The 20,694-nt window shown below is 36.6% G+C and overlaps 1 protein-coding gene across 1 annotated transcript in view; it reads left to right on the plus strand.

Moving 5' to 3' along the window:
- CORIN (corin, serine peptidase) overlaps positions 1–20,694 on the plus strand; it is a 234,581-nt gene that overhangs the window by 45,422 nt on the left and 168,465 nt on the right. Inside the window, 1 exon segment of the mRNA XM_045815912.2 lies at positions 7,186–7,386. Within this exon segment, the coding sequence (XP_045671868.2) occupies positions 7,186–7,386 (201 nt within the window).

Consider the following 20,694-nt stretch of genomic DNA (forward strand, 5'->3'; position numbering starts at 1 on the left):
AAGTTAAAAAAGAAAAGAATATAATAACCAAAATTGGGTAATTGAGGGCAGGAGGGTGGTCAGAAGAGATAGGTTTTCCTCTTCATTCATGATGTGGAGCCAACCATTTTCCTAAAAATATAGAGAATGAAGTTTGACTTTTTTTATGGTATTGTTCAAAAATTAGTAAATAAAAATGATAAATATTACTCCTTGAAAAGCAAAACATCATGGTGAAAGACTAGGCTTTGAAGTCAGACTGCATGGTTTTGAATTCCTGCTCACTTGCTAGTTTCAATATCTGGAGCAATTTCATGGAACTTTCTAGTTCTCACTTTTCTCATTTGTAAAGTGAGATGATAATGGTATCTACTTCATAAGGTTGTGAAGAGTAAATGGAATAATGGATCAAAAATGCTTAGTAGTAAATGCTCAATAAATGTAATTATTATTGTCCTTTAAAAAAAAAAAAAAAAAGAAGACATGCTTTCTCTCTGTGTTTGTTTAGGCCAGTTCAGAAGGAGTATGGTCATTGTTAGTTGGTGCCAGCAACACTGTCTTTCATTCAGGTGGGATCACATGACCAGATATGATCTTGCCCAGTCTTGACTACTCCTTTCTTTTCAAAATGCCTTTCTGTTTTGCCTGCATATTTTCACTTCTAATTTTTCTGCTGTTTCTGGCTGCTCTTTCTCTGTCTCCTTGAGCTCATCTTTCTTTAGCTAGTAATTAAATGTTGGGGTTTCTGTCCTAAGCTCTCTCTCTTCTCACTTTACACCCATGCCTCTTTTGGCAATGTCATTCATTCCCATGACTTCCTTCATCATCCATACATTCAACAAGTATTCATTAAAGCCAACACTGGTGCCAAGCATTCTGCTGGGCACTCAAGATGCAGACATGCATAATACACCTTCCTACCTTCAAGGAGGCAGACAGGAAAATGGACAATTGCTCCTGAGTGTAGGTATGATGCAAACAGTGTGTGCTCAGGAACCACAAAGAAGATACAAATTTGTGGGGTTCTGGCAAGTCATTCTGGAGGAAATGTTAAGATTCCCTAGGTTTAGACTTTTTTCCCCTTGAATGTTTCATGGACATTTTATACTTAATGTATTTGTAAATTATCTATTGTAACAGGGTAGGCTGTGCTATACTGTGTAACAAAAGTAATCCTAAAATAATAGCAGTTTAAAAACAACAAAGGTAATTTTTCACTCATGCGTACAAGTCCTTCACGAATGGCATGGGAGCTGTGCTCATTGAGGTCATTCAGGGACTAAACTGATGGAGCAGCCATCATCTTGCACCTATGCAGTTATTGTGCCAGAGAAAAAGAAAAAGAGCTCTAGAGATTCTTTTTTTTTTTAAGTGTATGATATGGTATTATTAACTATAATCACCAGGCTGTACATCAGATCCCTAGAACTTATTCATCTTATAACTGGAAGTTTGTACCCTTTGACTAATGTCAAAAATATCCAGAGACAGAGAATTAGGCCAGAGAATGTACACACGCATGTGTCTTAGTAGAATGGGAGAGAATTGAAAATATTTGATGAATAACACTAATGACTACCACTTTTATCTCAGTTGGGGGGTCCCTTCATATACACAGTAATTCAAACCAGAAACCTGGAAGGGACCTCTGACTTTCCCTTATCACTCACAACTTTGCCTCTGAAAGCTCCCTTTCAAATGTTACCTTTGTCCTCATTGCTTTTGCCTTGGGTCAAGCCATACTCTTTTTTCACTTGGACTACTGCAGCAGCCTTCTTATTATCCTCTAGACTTGATCCCTTTCCAGCATCACCCTGCTGCCAGAGTGATCATTCCAACGTGCCACCCTATTTAAGATCCTTCAAAAGTTCTTCATCACAAGAACAATTCCAAGACTTTAACAAAAACTACTCTTCACAATGTGGCTGCTTCTCCTTCTCTTGCCTTTCCTCCTGCCAGTCCCCCGTGTGCTAGCTGTGTTTAACGATCTGCTGCTGGGCTTTGCATATCTTTCCTCCTTTGTTCCATCTAGAAAGTTCTCCATTCCCTATGACCCACCTCCTTCTTCCCTCAAATGCTTTGCTCAAACCTACACAATCCTTAACTATCTTTTAAGATTTCTATTGAGGATCATTCTCCCCTAAGAAGCCTTTCCTGACTTTCTCAAATGGAATGACAGCTACTTCTCTACTTTCTGTCACCAGATCGCTTTATGTATATCATTCTCAAAGCCCTTGTATCATGGTTTGTATTTTTAGACTACATGCCTGTTTCCCTCAACTAATCTATAAACATCTTGATGTTAAGAAGCTCTTACTAAATGTTGTGTTTTCAGCAGAGAGTAAATACAAAGTTCCTGGCACATAGAAAATGCCAAGTAAATGTGTTACCACATGGCTAGAGATGTAAAGATAAGGAATTACTTTTAAACTCACATCCTGGAAGATAATTTTTTTTACATGCATTTAATGGTTGATTTTTTCCAACTTGTATAATTTGTCCAAAGTGAGAAGTGTGTGTGGGTGCATGTGTATGTGTGTGTCATGTCCCAGCTCAATTCTTGGGTAAGTTAAATATCTCTTGAAAGCTTCGTTTTCCTTCTCTCTGAAACTCTGTAAAGAAGAGCTGATGATAGCATCTGTTTCAAAAGATTGTTGGAAGCCTATCTCAGTAGATGCCTATAGTGACTATCCTTAGCAAGGTGCCCATGTTAGTTTTCTTTTGCTGCTACAACAAATCGATCACTTGGTAGCTTAAAATGACATAAATATATTACCTTCGAGTTATGGAGGACAGAAGTCCAAATAGCACTGGGCTAAAATTAAGATGTTGGCAGGACTGTATTCCTTCTGGAGGCTCTAGGGGACAGTCTGTTTCCTATTTTTCCAGCTTCTGGAGCCTTCCTGCATTCCTTGGCTTGCGGCCTCTTTCCATATTCAGAATGAGCAATGGTTCATTGAGTCCTTCTTATGCTGCATGGCTCTGATACACACCCTCTCACCCCCCTCTTCTGCTTATAAAACCCCACGACCACCTTGGGCTCACCTGAATAATCCAGGGTTATTTCCCCATCTCAAATCCCTTAACTAACTCACATCTGCAATATTCCTTTTGCCATTTAAGGTGTGTAAGGTTGCATATTCCTGGGTCCTGGGACTTAGGATGTGGATGTCTCTGGGGGGAATATTAATTTTGCCCACCACGGTGCTCAGTTCATTCATTACAAGTAACCAGTAAAGCTTGGCTATTACTATTAGAATTATAGACTATTTCTTTTTTTTTTATTATATTAGGTTAGTCACCATACAGTACATCCTGGTTTCTGATGTAAAGCTCGATGCTTCATTAGTTGTGTATAACACCCAGTGCACCATGCAACACGTGCCCTCCTCACTACCCATCACCAGTCCGTCCCATTCCCCCACCCCCCTCCGCTCTGAAGCCCTCAGTTTGTTTCTCAGAGTCCATAGTCCCTCATGCTTCATTCCCCCTTCTGATTACCCCCCCTTTCTTTATCCCTTTCTTCCCCTACTGATCTTCCTAGTTCTTATGTTCCATAGATGAGAGAAATCATATGATAATTGTCTTTCTCTGCTTGACTTATTTCACTTAGCATTATCTCCTCCAGTGCCATCCATGTTGCAGCAAATGTTGAGAACTCTTTCTTTCTGATAGCTGAGTAATATTCCATTGTATATACGGACCACAACTTCTTAATCCATTCATCTGTTGAAGGGCATCTCGGTTCTTTCCATGATTTGGCTATTGTGGACAATGCTGCTATGAACATTGGGGTGCATATGGCCTTTCTCTTCACTACGTCTGTATCTTTGGGGTAAATACCCAGTAGTGCAATGGCTGGATCATAGGGTAGCTCAATTTTTAACTTTTTAAGGGACCTCCACACTGTTTTCCAGAGTGGCTGTACCAACTTGCATTCCCACCAACAATGTAGGAGGGATCCCCTTTCTCCACATCCTCTCCAACAATTGTTGTTTCTTGCCTTGTCAATTTTTGCCATTCTAACTGGCGTAAGGTGGTATCTTAGTGTGGTTTTGATTTGAGTTTCCCTGATGGCTAATGATTTTGAATATTTTTTCATGTGTCTGTTAGCCATGTGTATGTCATCATTGGAAAAGTGTCTGTTCATATCTTCTGCCCATTTTATGATTTGTTTATTTGTTTCTCGCGTATTAAGTTTGAGAAGTTCTTTGTAGATCTTGGATACCAGTCTTTTATCTGTAGCATCATTTGCAAATATATTCTCCCATTCCGTGGGCTGCCTCTTAGTTTTTTTGGCTGTTTCCTTGGCTGTGCAGAAGCTTTTTATCTTGATGACGTCCCACAAGTTCATTTTATCTTTTGTTTCTCTTGCCTTTGGAGATGTGTCATGGACTATTTCTTAAACAGAGGTTTTTAAACAGAGCTATGTTCCAGAGCTGAAATACTTTTGAGACACACAACCTTGATCAGTTTGGCCTTGTATTATTAACTTGGTGTCAAAGAGCCCCACTTTGTTCACTCCAAAAGTAGGTTAAGTGATTCACTTTTGAAAATTTCCTTAACCATTTTTGTTATGTGGGATGCATTTATAGTAAATGGAATTTGATATTTGTTTAAAAGTACCTTAGGAGCCCTAAGGAAGGCAGTTTTACTTTCATGACTAGTATTATGTAGTAATGACTAACAGTTATTGAGGACTTACTATGTGCCGGGAACTGTTCCAAGTGTGTGTGTGTGTGTGTGTGTGTGTGTGTGTGTGTGTGTACACTAATTTGATCCTAATGACCAGTCCCGTGAGGGGAGGGGGTGTTTTTTATTTTCCTTATTTTATGGCAGTTGGGAGTTTTTGCAAAGTTTCAGGGCTGGTAAGTACCAAAGATGGGATTTAAATCCAGGCGGTCAGACTACCTTTAACCACAGCACTATAAAAATAGGAATGTAGAAACGATGGGGCAAAACGGGAAGAATGAACCCTCCACTTTGGGCTAATAACTCTTGGCATTTTTCTAGCTCATCATGGTATAGCCTGAGAGTATTTAGTCTTACTGAATTCTAATTTTGTACTTTTTAAAAAAATGCATAATAGATGACCAACTGTGAGTTGAAAGTTGGTCGGTTTCCAGAGATGCTTGAAAGCAAATTGCCCAGTGAGTTCAGGCTTTTAGACAGGCCCTTAGGTTTGTTCTCTCTCCCTCTCTGTCGGTTGGTTGGTCTGTGTGTCTCTTAAAATTGTACTCTAGGAACATTAACTACAGCAACTTCCATATATCCTGTATTACCTTTGCATTTCTATCTATTCTGCCAACTTGCTTTGATATGTAGAGTTTAAGAGCAAGGGCAAGGAAGCTGAATTTTTTTTTAGAAAGTTGTGATCCAAGTCAGTGTTTCCTAAGAAAGTCAGTGTATCCAGGGACCTCTTCAAGTAAAGAGATGCTGTTAACACTTTCACCACTGTGGTTAGATGAAAAAGACAAAGGAAAGATTATTATATGGCCAATCGTTACAAACAAAATGTTAAGAACAACTGTTGAAATATTTCATATGGAAAGGAACTCCTTTTAAGTGAGTTATTCAGGGATGTAACTGTGAGGAGTTGGCATTTGCTAAAAGTGTGTTGACAGAGCTGGATGCTGACTCAGAGGGTTAGCATAGTAAGTAAATCTCCTTTATGGGCTTTAAAAGTTCATTACAGCCACATTAGTGGAATTAACATGTTATTGAGAAAAGTCTATTCATGTCAAAATAAGTAACAGTGAGAGCAACTAATACATGGATGAAAATTAAATTATATCTAATTGATTCATATATCCTGTGTGAAAGAAATACGTATTATACAGTCATCATGTCTATCACATACATTTATTTCAATCTAGGATAAATTCTGAATCATGTTGAAAATCAAAAACAATTAAATGAAGTCTTTCATTTCACTTACGGCCTTTAATATTGACTCAGAATCACACAGACATTTTGGAGAGTGTGTTACCTGCACCCATGGTCACAATCGAGCTTTTATGCCCCAGCGTTTTATTTAGAATCCTTCGGCAGATGAAACTGTTGACCTTAGTTAGCTACAAAACAGCTGCTTTTCTATTTTGATTTGTAGTTAATGTTTTCCAAGTGTCAAGCACATGTAGAGAAATTTTTTCCATAGACTGATATTAAACATTTTATTTATATTTCTTTTATTTTTAATGGTCTGTGGACTGTTTGGAAAAGTGAGAGCCAATGAGAGCATTCACTGTAAATTCCTTTAGAAAAAAAACCTCCCTTGGGTATTTCTATAATGAATCAATATCACATATGTTTATTTTAGTGACATACTCAATTCTAGTGCTATATTCTGGAAACAGTCTGTCGTCTATTTTTACTAAGTTAAAAATACATGATCTCTTTCAAAGTTTTCAGGAGTTTCTGCTGAAGCCAAAGCTAGGTGATTCCCAATAATCTTAGGTTTGACTATTTTGTCAATGAATGAATACCTCGAGAAAGTGACCAGTTGATAATCTTAGTTTAAGGGCTATATTGTATTAATCGTATTCTAATTATATTTTCTGGTCAAAGATGAAGATAATTTAGTTCCTTTTCTCAGTTTTTCTAGAATTAGAGTTTTACTTTTTAGGGTTTTTTTGTGATACAGTCTCAGTAAATACATGAGCCCTATTATTTTTATTTATCTGTTATGCATAGGTCACTGAAATATGGAAAATGTGGAGAAATATAAAGCTGAAGTTAAGCAGGAACAATTGTCCTTTGGTGGCAGATAAAGAGATATGAAGAGCTTGTGTCCTGGGCACTAAGTAGCATAAAATATGGGTGAAATTGGGAAACTGAGAAAGGAGGAAGGAAACACAGTAAGATTCACCACATTTCATTAATTTGTTGTGAGTCTCAGGTGAGGTGGAATTGCCCTAGAGTGTTTGGGCACGGGGACACCTAGATGGGAGACTCAGTTTCTCCACCTGAAGCTTTTGAGAAAGCAGTAGTTTCTTCACAGGGTTAGGTTACTCGTGGTAGAAGAGAAACTCTCTTGGTTGTCCCAATGAAGTGAGTAGTTTTGCTAGCCATCATCTTTCTCTTTGTGTTTGCCTGGATAGAATAAAACTTGGGAAAGTAGCTCTAGAGTTTTCTTAATGGGTTAAAAATAAATACTTCTAGTTATGTATCAAAATGTTCTTTCTTTTTTTTTTTTTTGTCTTTCAGGAACATTGAAAAAAGCCTATTTTAAATCAAATGGGAGTGAACCTTTGGTCACTGATGGTGAAGTTCAAGTGTCTGATATTATTCCTACAAATACAATTTGTAACAAGAGCACTGTGACATCTGCTACACATCCCAGTCAACACATTCCAGCCTGGACCACGGATGCTTCTCTCCCAGGGGACCAAAATCACAAGAACACAAGTAAGTCTGAGGGTGCTGAATACTCATGCCCTTTAATGTCTGTGGAACCCACAGGTGGATTTTTAAATGTGGCAACCAATGCTCTTAATTCATAATCACTTACTGGTCACACAGGCAAAGCGCTACTCTTATCTGGCAAACCTAACTGAGAGTTCTATTCCTAAACATGAAATGCCATCAGCTCAGCTGTCCAGATAGGGATAAGGGTAAGAAATGAAAATGTATCCATGTCACTCAACATTTCAGAGGCATACTCCTTAACACAATGGTATTGATTAATACAATGGTATTGATTTTATGGTGGTTCACCTCTGAAAGTTTGTGTTTCTGTTTTGAAGTTTAAAGTTACTTATTTTGAGATGGTTAAATGAGTAAGTAAGTGAAGTTACTTATTTTGTTATTGATGCCTTGTGGGAAGGATCTCAATTCTATGATAGAATGTCAATGATTTAATGGGAACTATCCCCCCATTTGCTTGTGAGGTGCTCATGTGTTCTTTTTACCTTATTTCCCTCTTTTCCCTCTTATCGGCTGTGCAATTTATTTTATGTGTTGGTGACTGACAATCACACCTTGAAGAAAATGGCGTGTATGAAACTCTACTTGAGGACAAATGGAAGAATCTGTCAGCTATTCCAGAACAAGAGCTGGGAGAAGGAGAGAGGACAGAAACTGGAGATAGGACCAGTTAGATGGTGACAGGCAATATGTTCTGGAATATGATTCTGTTCCTCAATATCCCTCAGATTTTTAGTAAAGGCACCAAGCTTCCAGAATGCTGGTGGGAGTTCAGTTGTGGGTAAAGTGTCTAAGAGCTTTGACTCTGATCCAGTTAGTGCTGGCAAAACATAATCAGAATGCAGTCATTTTAAGAACTTTCTCTGCAGTTGTCTTAATTCTTATTTTCTTTTTTTCTAAAGATTTTATTTATTTGAGAGAGAGAGAGCATGAGCAGGGGGAGGGGCACAGGGACAACCAGACTCTGTGCTGAACGTGGAGCCCCACGTGGAGCTCGATCCTAGGACCCTGAGATCATGACCAGAGCCAAAGTCAGACACTTAACTGACTGAGCCACCCAGGCGCCCCTTAATTCTTATTTTCTATTTCCTAAAACAAGATTATGTGATTGAAAATTGTCCATTCATGGTCCTTTTCATGCTCCTTCTCATGAAAACCCAACAAAGGGAAATCACCACCTAGGTCTAGGACAGAGTATTGATTTTCATTCTGAGCCAGGAGGGAAGGATTAAGCTAAATTTTAGCTATCATAGCATATGTTTGTCGGTATCTGAAGAAAAGCAGAATTATTCTATTGCTCTAGCCCCAAAGAGTCAGACTGTTTGGATTCCATTGTTTCACACAGCACCTATGTATTAATAAGAATTATGGTTGGTGTTCACTGGTGATTAATACAGATTCATGTTTGTTACCTGACACTAATAACTGCAAACCCAAGTTATGCCCAGTAAAATTTGTTTTCCTCATGAGTTTGATTTTGAGGTTTTTAAGATCTTATTCGTGTTTTAAGCACTTCATTGTTCTTGAAGACAGTGTTTTTCAACAGAAGTGCAGAAGTAATTTAAGCAATAACTCAATCCCGTTAATGTGGTTGCAATTACAGCAATTGTTATTTTCTTTTGCTAAGTGGGTTTGTCTCTATTTTGAAAGTTTTGTCATTTGTTAAGATTCAAGTAGAGGTGGCAGACACATGCTCTGAAGAGTAAAGAAACACATGGTATTTGTGACTCAGTTTGGAAGCCTGATGGAAGTCTGTTTGACTCGTTTTCTCTTCCTATGGCTGGAACATTCCTTGAGACTATGAATGTAATTTGACGTGTAAAGGAAATCCAGGTGAAATTAGAACGGTTAAAGGAAGAAAGGTCAAAACCTTTGAATACATGTCATTCCATGTAGTTAATGTACTTGACAGTTAGCATTGAGCTTTACTGTCTGGCCACCTAGACTGTCTGTATTAACTAATATTATTCATTGCAAGGGAGTTGATAGTTTTTCATACAATTCAATAATATTGCTAGCCTGTGATTGTAGAGCTTTTGGTTGTTGTGAGGGTCCATTTAAATACTTTCTCTATGGTCCTTACATATAATTAACTGATGAGGTATGCAGGCTAGGCAATACACACCATTTCAAGTAATGGAATTGAGGCTTAGAGAAATTAAGTTGACATATCCAATATCACTTGTCTAGTAATTGGTAGGCGTGAAATTGGGATTCCAATCTTGGGACTCCTAGACCAGTGCTCTTTCAAGTATTTCATGCTTCCTCATTTAATTTTATTGCATTCTTAGTAGTTGCAGAGCAAATTTAAGCTCAAGGAGAGTAGTTTGTTTTTTTCACTGTACTATAAAATATTTATTGAATGAATAAAGAAATGAACTCCAGTCATTTCAAAATTTTAATATCTGATTTATCACTTTTCATTAACAATATCTAATCATACTTCTGCACTTGATATTTATTTAACCAGTTTTACTTAAAGGATCATTTAATGCCTTGTATCAGTCTAACACCTAGCAGAGGATTTGCTTTTATACTTTTTAAAAAATTACTGTCTAATTGAAATGTCATTTTAAATTCCTGGCATATGTGAAGGCTATTTAAGTCCACTTCAGTCCAAAAATACAGTGGTCAGACATTCTGTTCTATCCAGATATCCTGAGTAGGAAACCAAGGAGAGAACTCTGGGCAAAGGTATGAGGAAGTATCCTTTCTTTAAGACCTTTCCGCCTGGGGGGTCCTCAATATCAAGTCAAAGAACACTATGAATACCCCCCCAGTTACACTGTGTGGCAGAGCTTTGTAAATGTAAAATAGGTTTTATGTGGTGTCTGTTACTTCTGGAGTTTCATTAGCTGCATTCTGAAACCCAGTTGTAATATGGAAAAGGAAAGGTTCATAGTTAGCTTGCGTGTTATATTTCAGCAAGGGATTTTTCTAGGTTGTGTTTTGTATTTTCACTTTTTTGTTTTCACCTTTCTCCTTATATATTTTATAAATATTTAAACATAAATTGAATTTTAAGGAAAGGAAAAAACTCTTTGACCCACCAAGAGCTTTCAGGTTAAAAATAATATGGTGCACAGAAATAATCTAGAACTCTCATCAGGAATTAAAGTGACAAAAGAGTGGGGTAATGTGCTAAAAGCTGCAAGTGTTCTGTTTTGTTATCATGCTCTTTGATAACCAGCTCCAAAATCTTCTGTATCAAATGAAAATGCATCATCCCTCTCATTCACTTTAAAAAAAAATTTATTAGCACTGATAGCTTTGTACCCAAAGTGCCCTAACCACATGCTCAAAATTTGCTGAGTGTAGAAAGCTTACTTATACACCAGTCAAAAACCCTAAAATTATTCTTCCTTCCTAGTTTTCTGTTTGTAACATGGTATTTCCATTAGCTTGTGAGTTCTGCACGAGTATGAAGCTAAGGGAATTAGAACATGTTTTGAAGTTTTGCTTGGATTGCCATTCATCAGGCAACTCTACAAAGGGGGATGTGGAGAGGGAGTCTAATTAGACATCTGAAATCACAGTAGTCCCTTCTCTTTTTTTCCTGACATTTTCTAATCCTATCAACAATAGAACACTGGATATCTTCATTATAGTTTTTAGTTCTGCTCTCCTCAGAGCCACGCACCCACCTCTGTAGCGTACTGACTGTAGATTCCTTTGCTGTTTGGTGTGGGGATCTGTGCTTCTCTGTGCTCATATGTGTAAACGGGATGGGTGAATGGATTAATGTGCCTGAGAATTGTATCCTTCGCATTCCTTGCTTGTTGTTGGACAGTACTTTTCCATCCGGGGTCTGAGGGACTCAGATGTATTCTGAGAATCCAAGAATTCTCTATAACAATTTCTTAAATATATGCTTTCATTTCAGTGATAATAAAAAAAATAACTACTGTAAACTTGACCTCAATAACCCAGATAACCATCTATAACAAGTACTTACGTGGAATTTTAGTGACTATATTTGGGTTTCTATTTATGATTTATGTTGCTGCAAAGCTGTATTGGCTAGACGTTTGCCAGCCATCAAGAAAGGCACAGAGGCTCACTTGATAGATACTCTTTCCAATTGCAGAACTAAAGTATGTACTGGCTTCTTGTACGAAGGGCACCTTTGTGGCAATTCAGAGAAAAATGGTGACCCACTTGCTCAGCTGGGATATGTGGTGGTATAAGCTTCCTAAATACAGAAGAACTTGTGACTCAGCACCATACTTTTCATAAAATAATGTTAATATTGTTCATTAATATAATTAACTTAAATTTCATTAGTTTTGTAGTTTTGTTTCTATTTAAATTCTACATATCAATTTTGTAGTTATGTTAGATCTATAGGCATAAAGCGGTTTCTATCTAAATATATATACACCTGCATAACTTTCTCCCTGTAAGAATGCCTTTACAATTTTCAGCTTGCAAAATACTGCTTTAGGGTAACAGAATTCTAGCTGTTTGTGTCACATCACCAGAAAAAGCAGCAATGTCCTATGGCAGGGCTTCTTAACTTTTTTTGTGCCCAGGACCCCTTTGGTGATCTGGTGAGGCCTCTAGGCGCCTTCTCAGAATAATGTTTTGGTGCTTAAAATGAATCACACAGAATCACAAAGGAAGGCAATTTTATTAAAATTCATTTATCAAAATATTAGAAATGTAAGTTTGTGATACTGTCATTCATGTGTCTATTAAATAATTTCTATCAGTGGGTCAACAACTATAATTTTATAACAGGAATGAGCATAAATCATGTTTTGAAATGTCTGCCATAGCTCTATGTTGATATGAGAATGTCATGTATAATGTTTGTTTTTCTACATTTGTTGCCTACATTGATAATTTAAGTATTCTAAATTTCAGTTGGAGGTAAATGGAAATAGAAATGCTATTTTTCTCCAATCCAGAGGTTCTTCATAGACAAATTCTATGTATGGGTCCTTTGGGGTCTTTGGATTATGATTAAGAACACATACTCCAGATGAAAAGAGTATTTTTTTGGTACCTGGGAGAGTCTAAGTCCTGTTTAAGCTGCTTCATTAGGAATTTGCTACTCCAAAATTTACTCTAGTCATGACCCTGGACACCATTGCTTATGTGCTCTGCTAGCCACCAGTGTTAGACACCAATGTTCAAGTCCAGTTGGTTGCCCTCTTCTGTATAGTAAATCATATTCTTCCGGCTTGAAGAATAGTTGTGAGATTCTGACACGGGCTTCTGGCTAGAATCAACATCTAAGCAAGAACCAAGTGAAGGGGCACCTGGGTGGCAGAGCGGTTGGGCGTCTGCCTTCGGCTCAGGGCGTGATCCCGGCGTTATGGGATCGAGCCCCACGTCAGGCTCCTCCACTGTGAGCCTGCTTCTTCCTCTCCCACTCCCCATGCTTGTGTTCCCTCTCTCACTGGCTGTCTCTATCTCTGTCAAATAAATAAATAAAATCTTTAAAAAAAAAAAAAGAACCAAGTGAAGCATTTAAATAATTGTTGCATGCGTTTCTGGTTAGCGGGTAGCATTCTGGTAGAGACTACCTGCACAATACGTGGGAGAGAGAGAAAGGAAATTCAAATGTAGTAATGGACTCTCTTTCCCCCCCTCACTCTCCTTTCCTTTCTCCTTATTTCATCTTTAGATGACTGTCCTTGGGAGGTACTGGGTTCTCTTCCAGAGAAAGCAAACTCAATCACTTGCAGAGGTAGGCTTTTAAAAGGGGTAATGGTGCATTGGGTGTTATACGCAACTAATGAATCATGGAACTTTACATCAAAAACTAGGGATGTACTGTATGGTGACTAACATAATATAATAAAAAATTATTATTAAAAAAAAGGGGGGGTAATGGATTGGTCACTGGTTCACTCTCCTTTGACTACAGTCCCAGTCTTCCCTTCTCAAAGATCTCTGGGTAAGGCTTCCTGACCTTCTTTCCAGAATGAATCCTGCAATATTCCACGGGTGACATGTTCCCCCAAAGGCATCGTGCTTATAACACATAACTGTAGCAAATGAGAGTCCGAGTTAAATAGTTGTGTCAAAGGCTTGTGGTTCAAAATTTTCCTCTCCAGATTCATTATCACAGTTTCCTCTTCGGCAAGAAGAGCCCAATATCCTTGATTAGTATCGAGAAAAAAACAAAAAAGAGTAGCATGGTGATACTACATTGTAAACACAGTCCTGATCCAATTCAAGGATAAAAATGATTTTTTAAAAGCCAAATTCTCAGATAAAAGTTTAAAAAAAAAAAACCTGTGTCATTTACTCTACTGTTTGGTTCTGAAAGAAAGTTGGCATTGTGTATATTCTTTTGCCTGAATCATTCAATTTGCTGACTGTCTTTGGTTCTTGGTCTTTGTACAATTCTGTGTTGAAAGCAAAAAAAACGATCAGTGGGAATCTGTTTGCTGTTACTTGTGCCTTTGGAGAATATGCCTTTTCACTTATTTGTAGTTGAAATGAATATGATAATGAATTTTGTAAGCCAAAAGCTTTGTATCAATTTACATTTGAGGCAAACCACTCCTTGTTTTTTATTGTTAACATATTTTATTCTTATATTTTGCTCCTCTGCATCATTAACCTAATATTTGCATGTGGTGTTTAAATTGGTAAGACTTACAGTACTTGTTTATAATTATGTTAATTGGTGTAACCAATGTCTGGGAAGCACCATTTATTCATCAGCAGCTGTTTATTGGGTGCCAAGCTCTGGGGTTTGGCTATGTAGACTATGAAAGTGGATCAGATAAAAATCCTGTCCCTAAGTAGCCACTGTCTAGTAACTTCTCCTACCAATCTTCCTAGTTCCTATGTTCCATAAATGAGTGAAACCATATGATAATTGTCTTTCTCTGCTTGACTTATTTCACTTAGCATAATCTCCTCCAGTCCCGTCCATGTTGCTGCAAATGTTGTATAATCGTTCTTTCTCATGGCTGAGTAATATTGCATTGTATATATGGACCACATCTTCTTAATCATGTCTCTTGTCTTTTTGATAATAGCTGTCCTAAGAGGTGTGAGGTGGTATTTCATTGTGGTTCTGATTTTCATTTCTCAATGATTATGGTTGTTGAGCATCTTTTCATATGTTTGTTGGAGATTTGTATGTCTTTTGTTTTTGGAAACTGTCTATTCAGGTCCTTTGTCCATTTTTATTTGGATTTTTTTGCTACCAAGTACTGTGAGTTCCTTATATATTTTGAATATTAACCCCTTATCAGATATATAATTTGCAGATTTTTTTTTCCATTTCATAGGATGAAATAGGTTGCCACGGGGCTCCTGGGTGGCTCAGTCATTAAGCGTCTGCCTTTGGCTCAGGGCGTGATCCCAGGGTCCTGGGATCGAGCCCCGCATCGGGCTCCTCTGCTGGGAGCCTACTTCTGTTCCCTCTCTCACTGGCTGTCTCTCTCTCTCTGTCAAATAAATAAATAAAATCTTGAAAGAAAGAAAGAAAAGAAAGAAAGAAAGAAAGAAAGAAAGAAAGAAAGAAAGAAAGAAAGAAAGAAAGAAAGCAATTGCCATTTTCTAGCTTTTTAGTTTGATGTAATCCCACTTACTTATTTAGCTTTCATTGCCTGTACTTTCGGTATCTTTTTCAAAAAAATCATTGCCAAGACCAATGTCAGGAAGCTTTTCCCCTGTTTTCTGTTAGAAATTTTATGGTTTTAGGTGTTATTTTTAAATCTATGATCCATTTCAAATTTCCATTAGGCAGGTTTATGAATATATTGGGGTTGTTATTTTGAAGCCATTGTTTGCACATTATAGGGGAAAGCAAATAAGTGTTTATATTTATGTTGTCAGGAACCAACATTTTCAATGTAAGAGGAAAGAGGTACAGATATAAAAACAAATAAAACACTATGATCTTAATTTTGTATTGAAATCATCAGTGTAAACACAATATCTTTTCTTCCTTTAAAATACATAATAGTTGTCTCTGTTCAAAAGCCTGGAGGAAGTGACAACTCAGGAACAATGAACACATCTGGTGCCTTGTTCCTGCCAAAGTTCTTGAAGAATTCTTCTAGTCAGCTTATTAACTTAAACTGTTTGTGTTGATGTCCATCATTCTGAGGTCATAATGAAATATGGGTGCCCTTTTCATATGCAGACTCATTTATTCCTTCATTTCAGGAAAAAATTTCTTTATAACATTTTCAGGATTTTTTTCTTCCGCTTCTGAGTTCTTGGATTCAGAAGGACATTTTTTGTTGACTTGCTATTTTCCTTATATGTGCATCTTCTTAAATGTGCTTATAGTGATTATCCTAAGCCTCTTCAATTTTTATTTATTATTTGTAAATATTTTAGGGTTAAATTACTACTTTTAGTGTTATAGTCTCAATTTTCTTTTATTACAATTTTTGTCTTTTGTCTTTGAGCTGGGTTTTTTTTTGGTAATACATGTATTTTATGTAGTATGAATGTATGTACATATTTCTTCATTTATTTTTAAGTTTTATTTCAATTGCAGTTAGTTAACATGTGTGTTATATTAGTTTCAGGTGTACAGTATAATGATTCAACACTTCCATACATCACCCTGTGCTCATCATGCCAAGTGCACTCTTTAATCCCCACACCTGTTTTACCCATCCCCCCCACCTCCCTCCTCTCTGGTAACCATCAGCTTGTTCTCCATAATTAAGAATCTGTTTCTTGGTTTGCCACTCTCTCTCTTTTTTCCCTTTGCTCTCATTTGGTTTGTTTCTTAAATTCCACATGTAAGTGCAATCATATGGTATTTGTCTTTCTCTGACTTATTTTGCTTAGCATTATACTCTCTAGCTCCATCCATGTCCTTGCAAATGATGAGCTTTCATTATTTTTTATGGCCAAGTAATATTCCATTATATATATCTTCTTTATCCATTCAGCTGATGGACACTTGGGCTGGTTCCATATCTTGGCTACTGTAAATAATGCTGCTATATAAACGTAGGGGTGCATGTATCCCTTTGAATTCGTGTTTTTGTATTCTTTGGGTAAATATTCAGTAGTGCTATTGCTGGACCATAGGATTGTTCTATTTTAACTTTTTGAGGAACTCCATACTGTTTTCCAGAGGGGCTGCACTAGTTTGCATTCCCACCAACAGCGCAAGAGGGTTCTTTTTTCTCCACATCCTCACCAACATCTGTTGTTTCTTGTGTTGTCGATTTTAGCCATTCTGTCAGGTGTGATGTGATATCTCACTGTAGTTTTGATTAGCATTTCCCTGATGGTAAGTGATGATGCACATCTTTTCCTGTGTCTCTTGGTCATCTGTATGTCTTTTTTGAAGAAATGTGGAAATGTTCAAGATGTATTAGTGAGTGAATAAGTGGGCTACTAAATAATATGTACATTGCATATATACAAAGCATTATAATACATTGTAATCCTATATATGTTCATTTTATGTTGAGTAAAATATGATATATCTTTTGAAAGAAAAAAGACTAGAAAATAATGTCAAACTTATTGTCTGTCAAGTATTGTGCTGCATACCTTACATGAAAGCTCTATTAAGTAGATACTATTAGTATTTATCTACTAATTATTTTTATCTAATAATATTTATTTTAAAATAAATTTCTGCTTATGCTTAGCTCATTTCATTGCTAGTTACATAGGCAATTTTGCACACCTTATAATAGTAGGGATTTAATAAAGATTTACATAAGATAGGGAAATACAGGCAACAAAATATAGTTTAAAATTCTGAAATCGAAATAAACCAATAATAGATTTAACCTAAAATATATCATTTTCTTTTTTAGTTCCTTTCTGTATCCAAGGCATAGTTTCATTATTTTTCAAACTTCAAAAAATGGGGTATACTCTTATTTTTCTCCATGTTTTTGAGCAAGCAAAGCAATAAGCCCTAGGTTTCTGGTTTCTGTAGTAATAAGTAAGTACTGTAGCCATTGGTACTCAGCCCCTAAAATTTTAAGGCAATTTAAAGAAGCCCTTAAACGAAAAAAACTCTTGCACTCCTTTTCAGTGTTATGAAGGATTTCAAGTATACATATTTTAATAATTACCATTAGTACTTGCATTCTGCTTCTTCCTTCTGGGTTAAATTTTTTTCATAATTGAATTACTCCTTGGGAGTTCTCCCAGTGGATACTATTTCAGTTTTGATTTGTTTTAAAATGTCTTCATTTCCCCCTCAATATGGCATGATTGTCTAGCTAAGTTGACAGGTTTTTTTTTTTTTTTCTCTCCTCAATTTAAGAATTTTATTTCACATTTATCTGGATTCTTCAATGCTATCAGAAACTTTAGGGCCAATTTAAATTTAAGAATTTTGTCTTTGGATGCTTTAAAAAGTTTTTCTTACCTTTTCTGATTTTATTGCAATGGATATAATGTGGATTTCTTTTTATGTATTTGTCTAGAAGATGTGCTTCTTGAATCTGAGGATTCAGGTATTTCTTCAGTTTGCAAGAGTTCTCAGCTATTAACCCTATGAATATAACTTCCCTCCTGATGTTTCTATTCTCTCTTTCTGAAACTCTGATTACTCTTAGGTTGGACATTCTCATCCATCCTCTGTTAATCTCTGTGCTGAATTCTGATGTATTTTCTCAGATTTGTCTTCTAGTTCTTTAGTTCTCTTTTCAGCAGTATCTAATCTTCTATTTTACTCTATGCACTGAGTTTCAAATTTCAGTGTTGATATATATTTTTTCATTTCTAGAGGTTCTGTTTGGTTTCTTTTCAAATATTCCAGTTTTCAATTTATAGCATGTCATTCAAATGACATTTTTTGTCTTTAGTTGTTTCATTCATACTTGTTTAATAGCCTGTAGACAACATTCAGTTGTCTGAAGTTTTCAGACTTTTAATACTGCTGCTGGTTATGACTAATGATTTATTATTCTTTCTCTTAATGGAGATTGGGTTCCTGTTTATTTTATGAGTTTAGATCATAAACTTCATTGGATTCAGGGCATGTCACTCTAGGACAATTTTGTGTTTGGTTTGACCAGGTACCCCAAGGTATCCCTGCCCCAGGGCCAATTTTTATGTTAATATTTGGCTTGTGTGGTTCTTGGATCATGTGTGTAGTTGTAAATTCAAACTCTGGGGAGGGATAGAGCTCTGGTAAAAGGTGCCCCCAAAAAGGTTTTTGTTTCAAATCAGAATCTAGGCAGAGTCAGATAAGTGTTCTCATCATATGCCTGAGTTAGTTGCGTCCCTGTTTTTTGTGGGGTTCTTGTTTCCTCTTTGTGCTTCTTATGGACTCAAGACTTTATTTCTTTTTGAGAATGATAACTTCCTTCAAGACAAGGCCATCGCAGTATTGGCTCATAGATGTCCACGCATGTGATATTCACTCTTGTGATGTCATCTCACGTACTCACTGCTCTTGTGTTCAGTTTGCTATTGCATTTCTGGAATCTTGAGGTTTCCTTTTTTTTAATGGATAATTCAGCTGTTCACATAAAAGTAGTTTGTTTTATTTTACAAAATATTTCTGGATGTTTATTATGGGTGGGCTTTTAGGTTATTTATTTCACAATATTTTGGAATTCATTCTTTAATAGAATCATTTTACACAGAGATTTTTAATCACACACAAGGTAGAGATAATAGTACAGTGAATCTCAATGTGCCCTCTCCCAGCTTATCAATATTTTATCAATTTTGTCAGGATCCTTTTTAAAGCATTTTTTTCTAGGGCCCCTTATAGGAGAGTTTAACCTTGCTCCTGTAGCTGAACAAAGGAATTTTGATATTAGCTAGTTTTTAATTAAAATATTCTATTTCATAGTTTTAAGAAATCACCTAGACAAAGCAAAGGCTTTATACAATAATATGTTAACCCTATATTAAATAGTTAATTCATCATTATTAAAATTCATATTCCAACATTTTTCAATTATAGGAAAAATTACAGTGTTCCTAGAAACAAAATTGAATTAACATTTCCCTCTTGGGTTTTTTGTGTTGGTATTCCATGGTTCCACTGCACCATTCCGATCTCTGCCTCTCTAGGTTTGCTTTATATCTGCCCTATTTGAATCTGGGCCAGTCTCACTAATCTTGATTCTGCTTCTTTGCTATTTCAACTCTATACATTCATTTACATGTTTAAGCTTCCTGTGTTTCTCTATTTCAGCTTTATTTTCCCAGAGCCCTCTACTCCAGTTACTTCCTTCCATTTTTACCCTAGCATGAGAGAGGAAAAGAGTAGAGAGGTTTCAGCATTTTTTTCCAAGGCTGGGTTTTACAGAGAGTCCTGTTTTTTGTCATCTGACAAGTGGATTGACATTATCCACTAGAGTTGGTAATCAGTAGGAGAAAAGTATTCTAAATTTCCTGTTAATATCTTCTAGATAAAGACAAAACACTTTTCTTAATGTTCAACAAATGTCTTCAGTTACAGTTTAACCAAATGCATCCAATCTATCCAGAGTAGAGATACAGTATAGCCATTAATATTTTCTTGAGAAACTCCCAATGTATCAAGAACTCAAAATGACTGACTCATGATGGGTTGGGCTTTTTACATGCACTATAATTTAGAAGCAGGTAGAAAGCAGCAAACATTTCAGCACAATAGTTGGAAAACTAGAATCAGACCATTATTTCTCTCCTAAGCTAAACTTGGCAAAAAAGTCTCTACTTACAAGGGTGCGGCATGGACCCATCCTGTGTGGGTAGCATCCCTAGAGAGATATGTGACTCTCCAAGCTGGAGCTGAAATGCAGTTTGTAGGTGCATCTGGTTTCCCAAGAAGAGGCACCACTTTTATGTGATATTTGAATGAGTGGACAAAGCCAGGGATGCTTGTGTGTTTTGATATCTCTGCCTCAGACACCTTAAAATCTTATAAAAAGACAGAAGTTCTCCAAGTTGGAGGCCCCAACAGCTCTTAAACTGATCATCTTTAGTTCTTACCTAATGTTATAGAGAAATCCTGGGACTGCTGCTAAAAAATCCCTATATGGAGAGTTATAGAGTTTTCTGGATTCCTTTTCTAATCATTTGCTGGCTTCATAAACATGCCAACCTACATAGTTACACAAAGTTCTAAGCATAAGACTCCATGTGTTGTCTCATGCTCTGCTGTTACTTTGTTGAAATTATTAATGATACTATAAATAAATATAAATATTATAAATAATATAAATAAAATAATATAAAATAGTTGGGTTTTTTTAGACTTTATTTATTTATTCATCAGAGAGAGAGAGAGATAGCACAAGCAGGGGGAGCAGCAGGCAGAGGGAGAAGCAGGCTCCCCACTGAGCAAGGAGCCCAATGTGGGACTCAAACCCAGGACCCTGGGAT

The sequence above is a fragment of the Ursus americanus genome, chromosome 8 (genome assembly GCF_024610735.1).
Source record: "Ursus americanus isolate L20-20 chromosome 8, mUrsAme1.1.p, whole genome shotgun sequence".
NCBI classification, from domain to species: Eukaryota; Metazoa; Chordata; class Mammalia; order Carnivora; family Ursidae; genus Ursus; species Ursus americanus.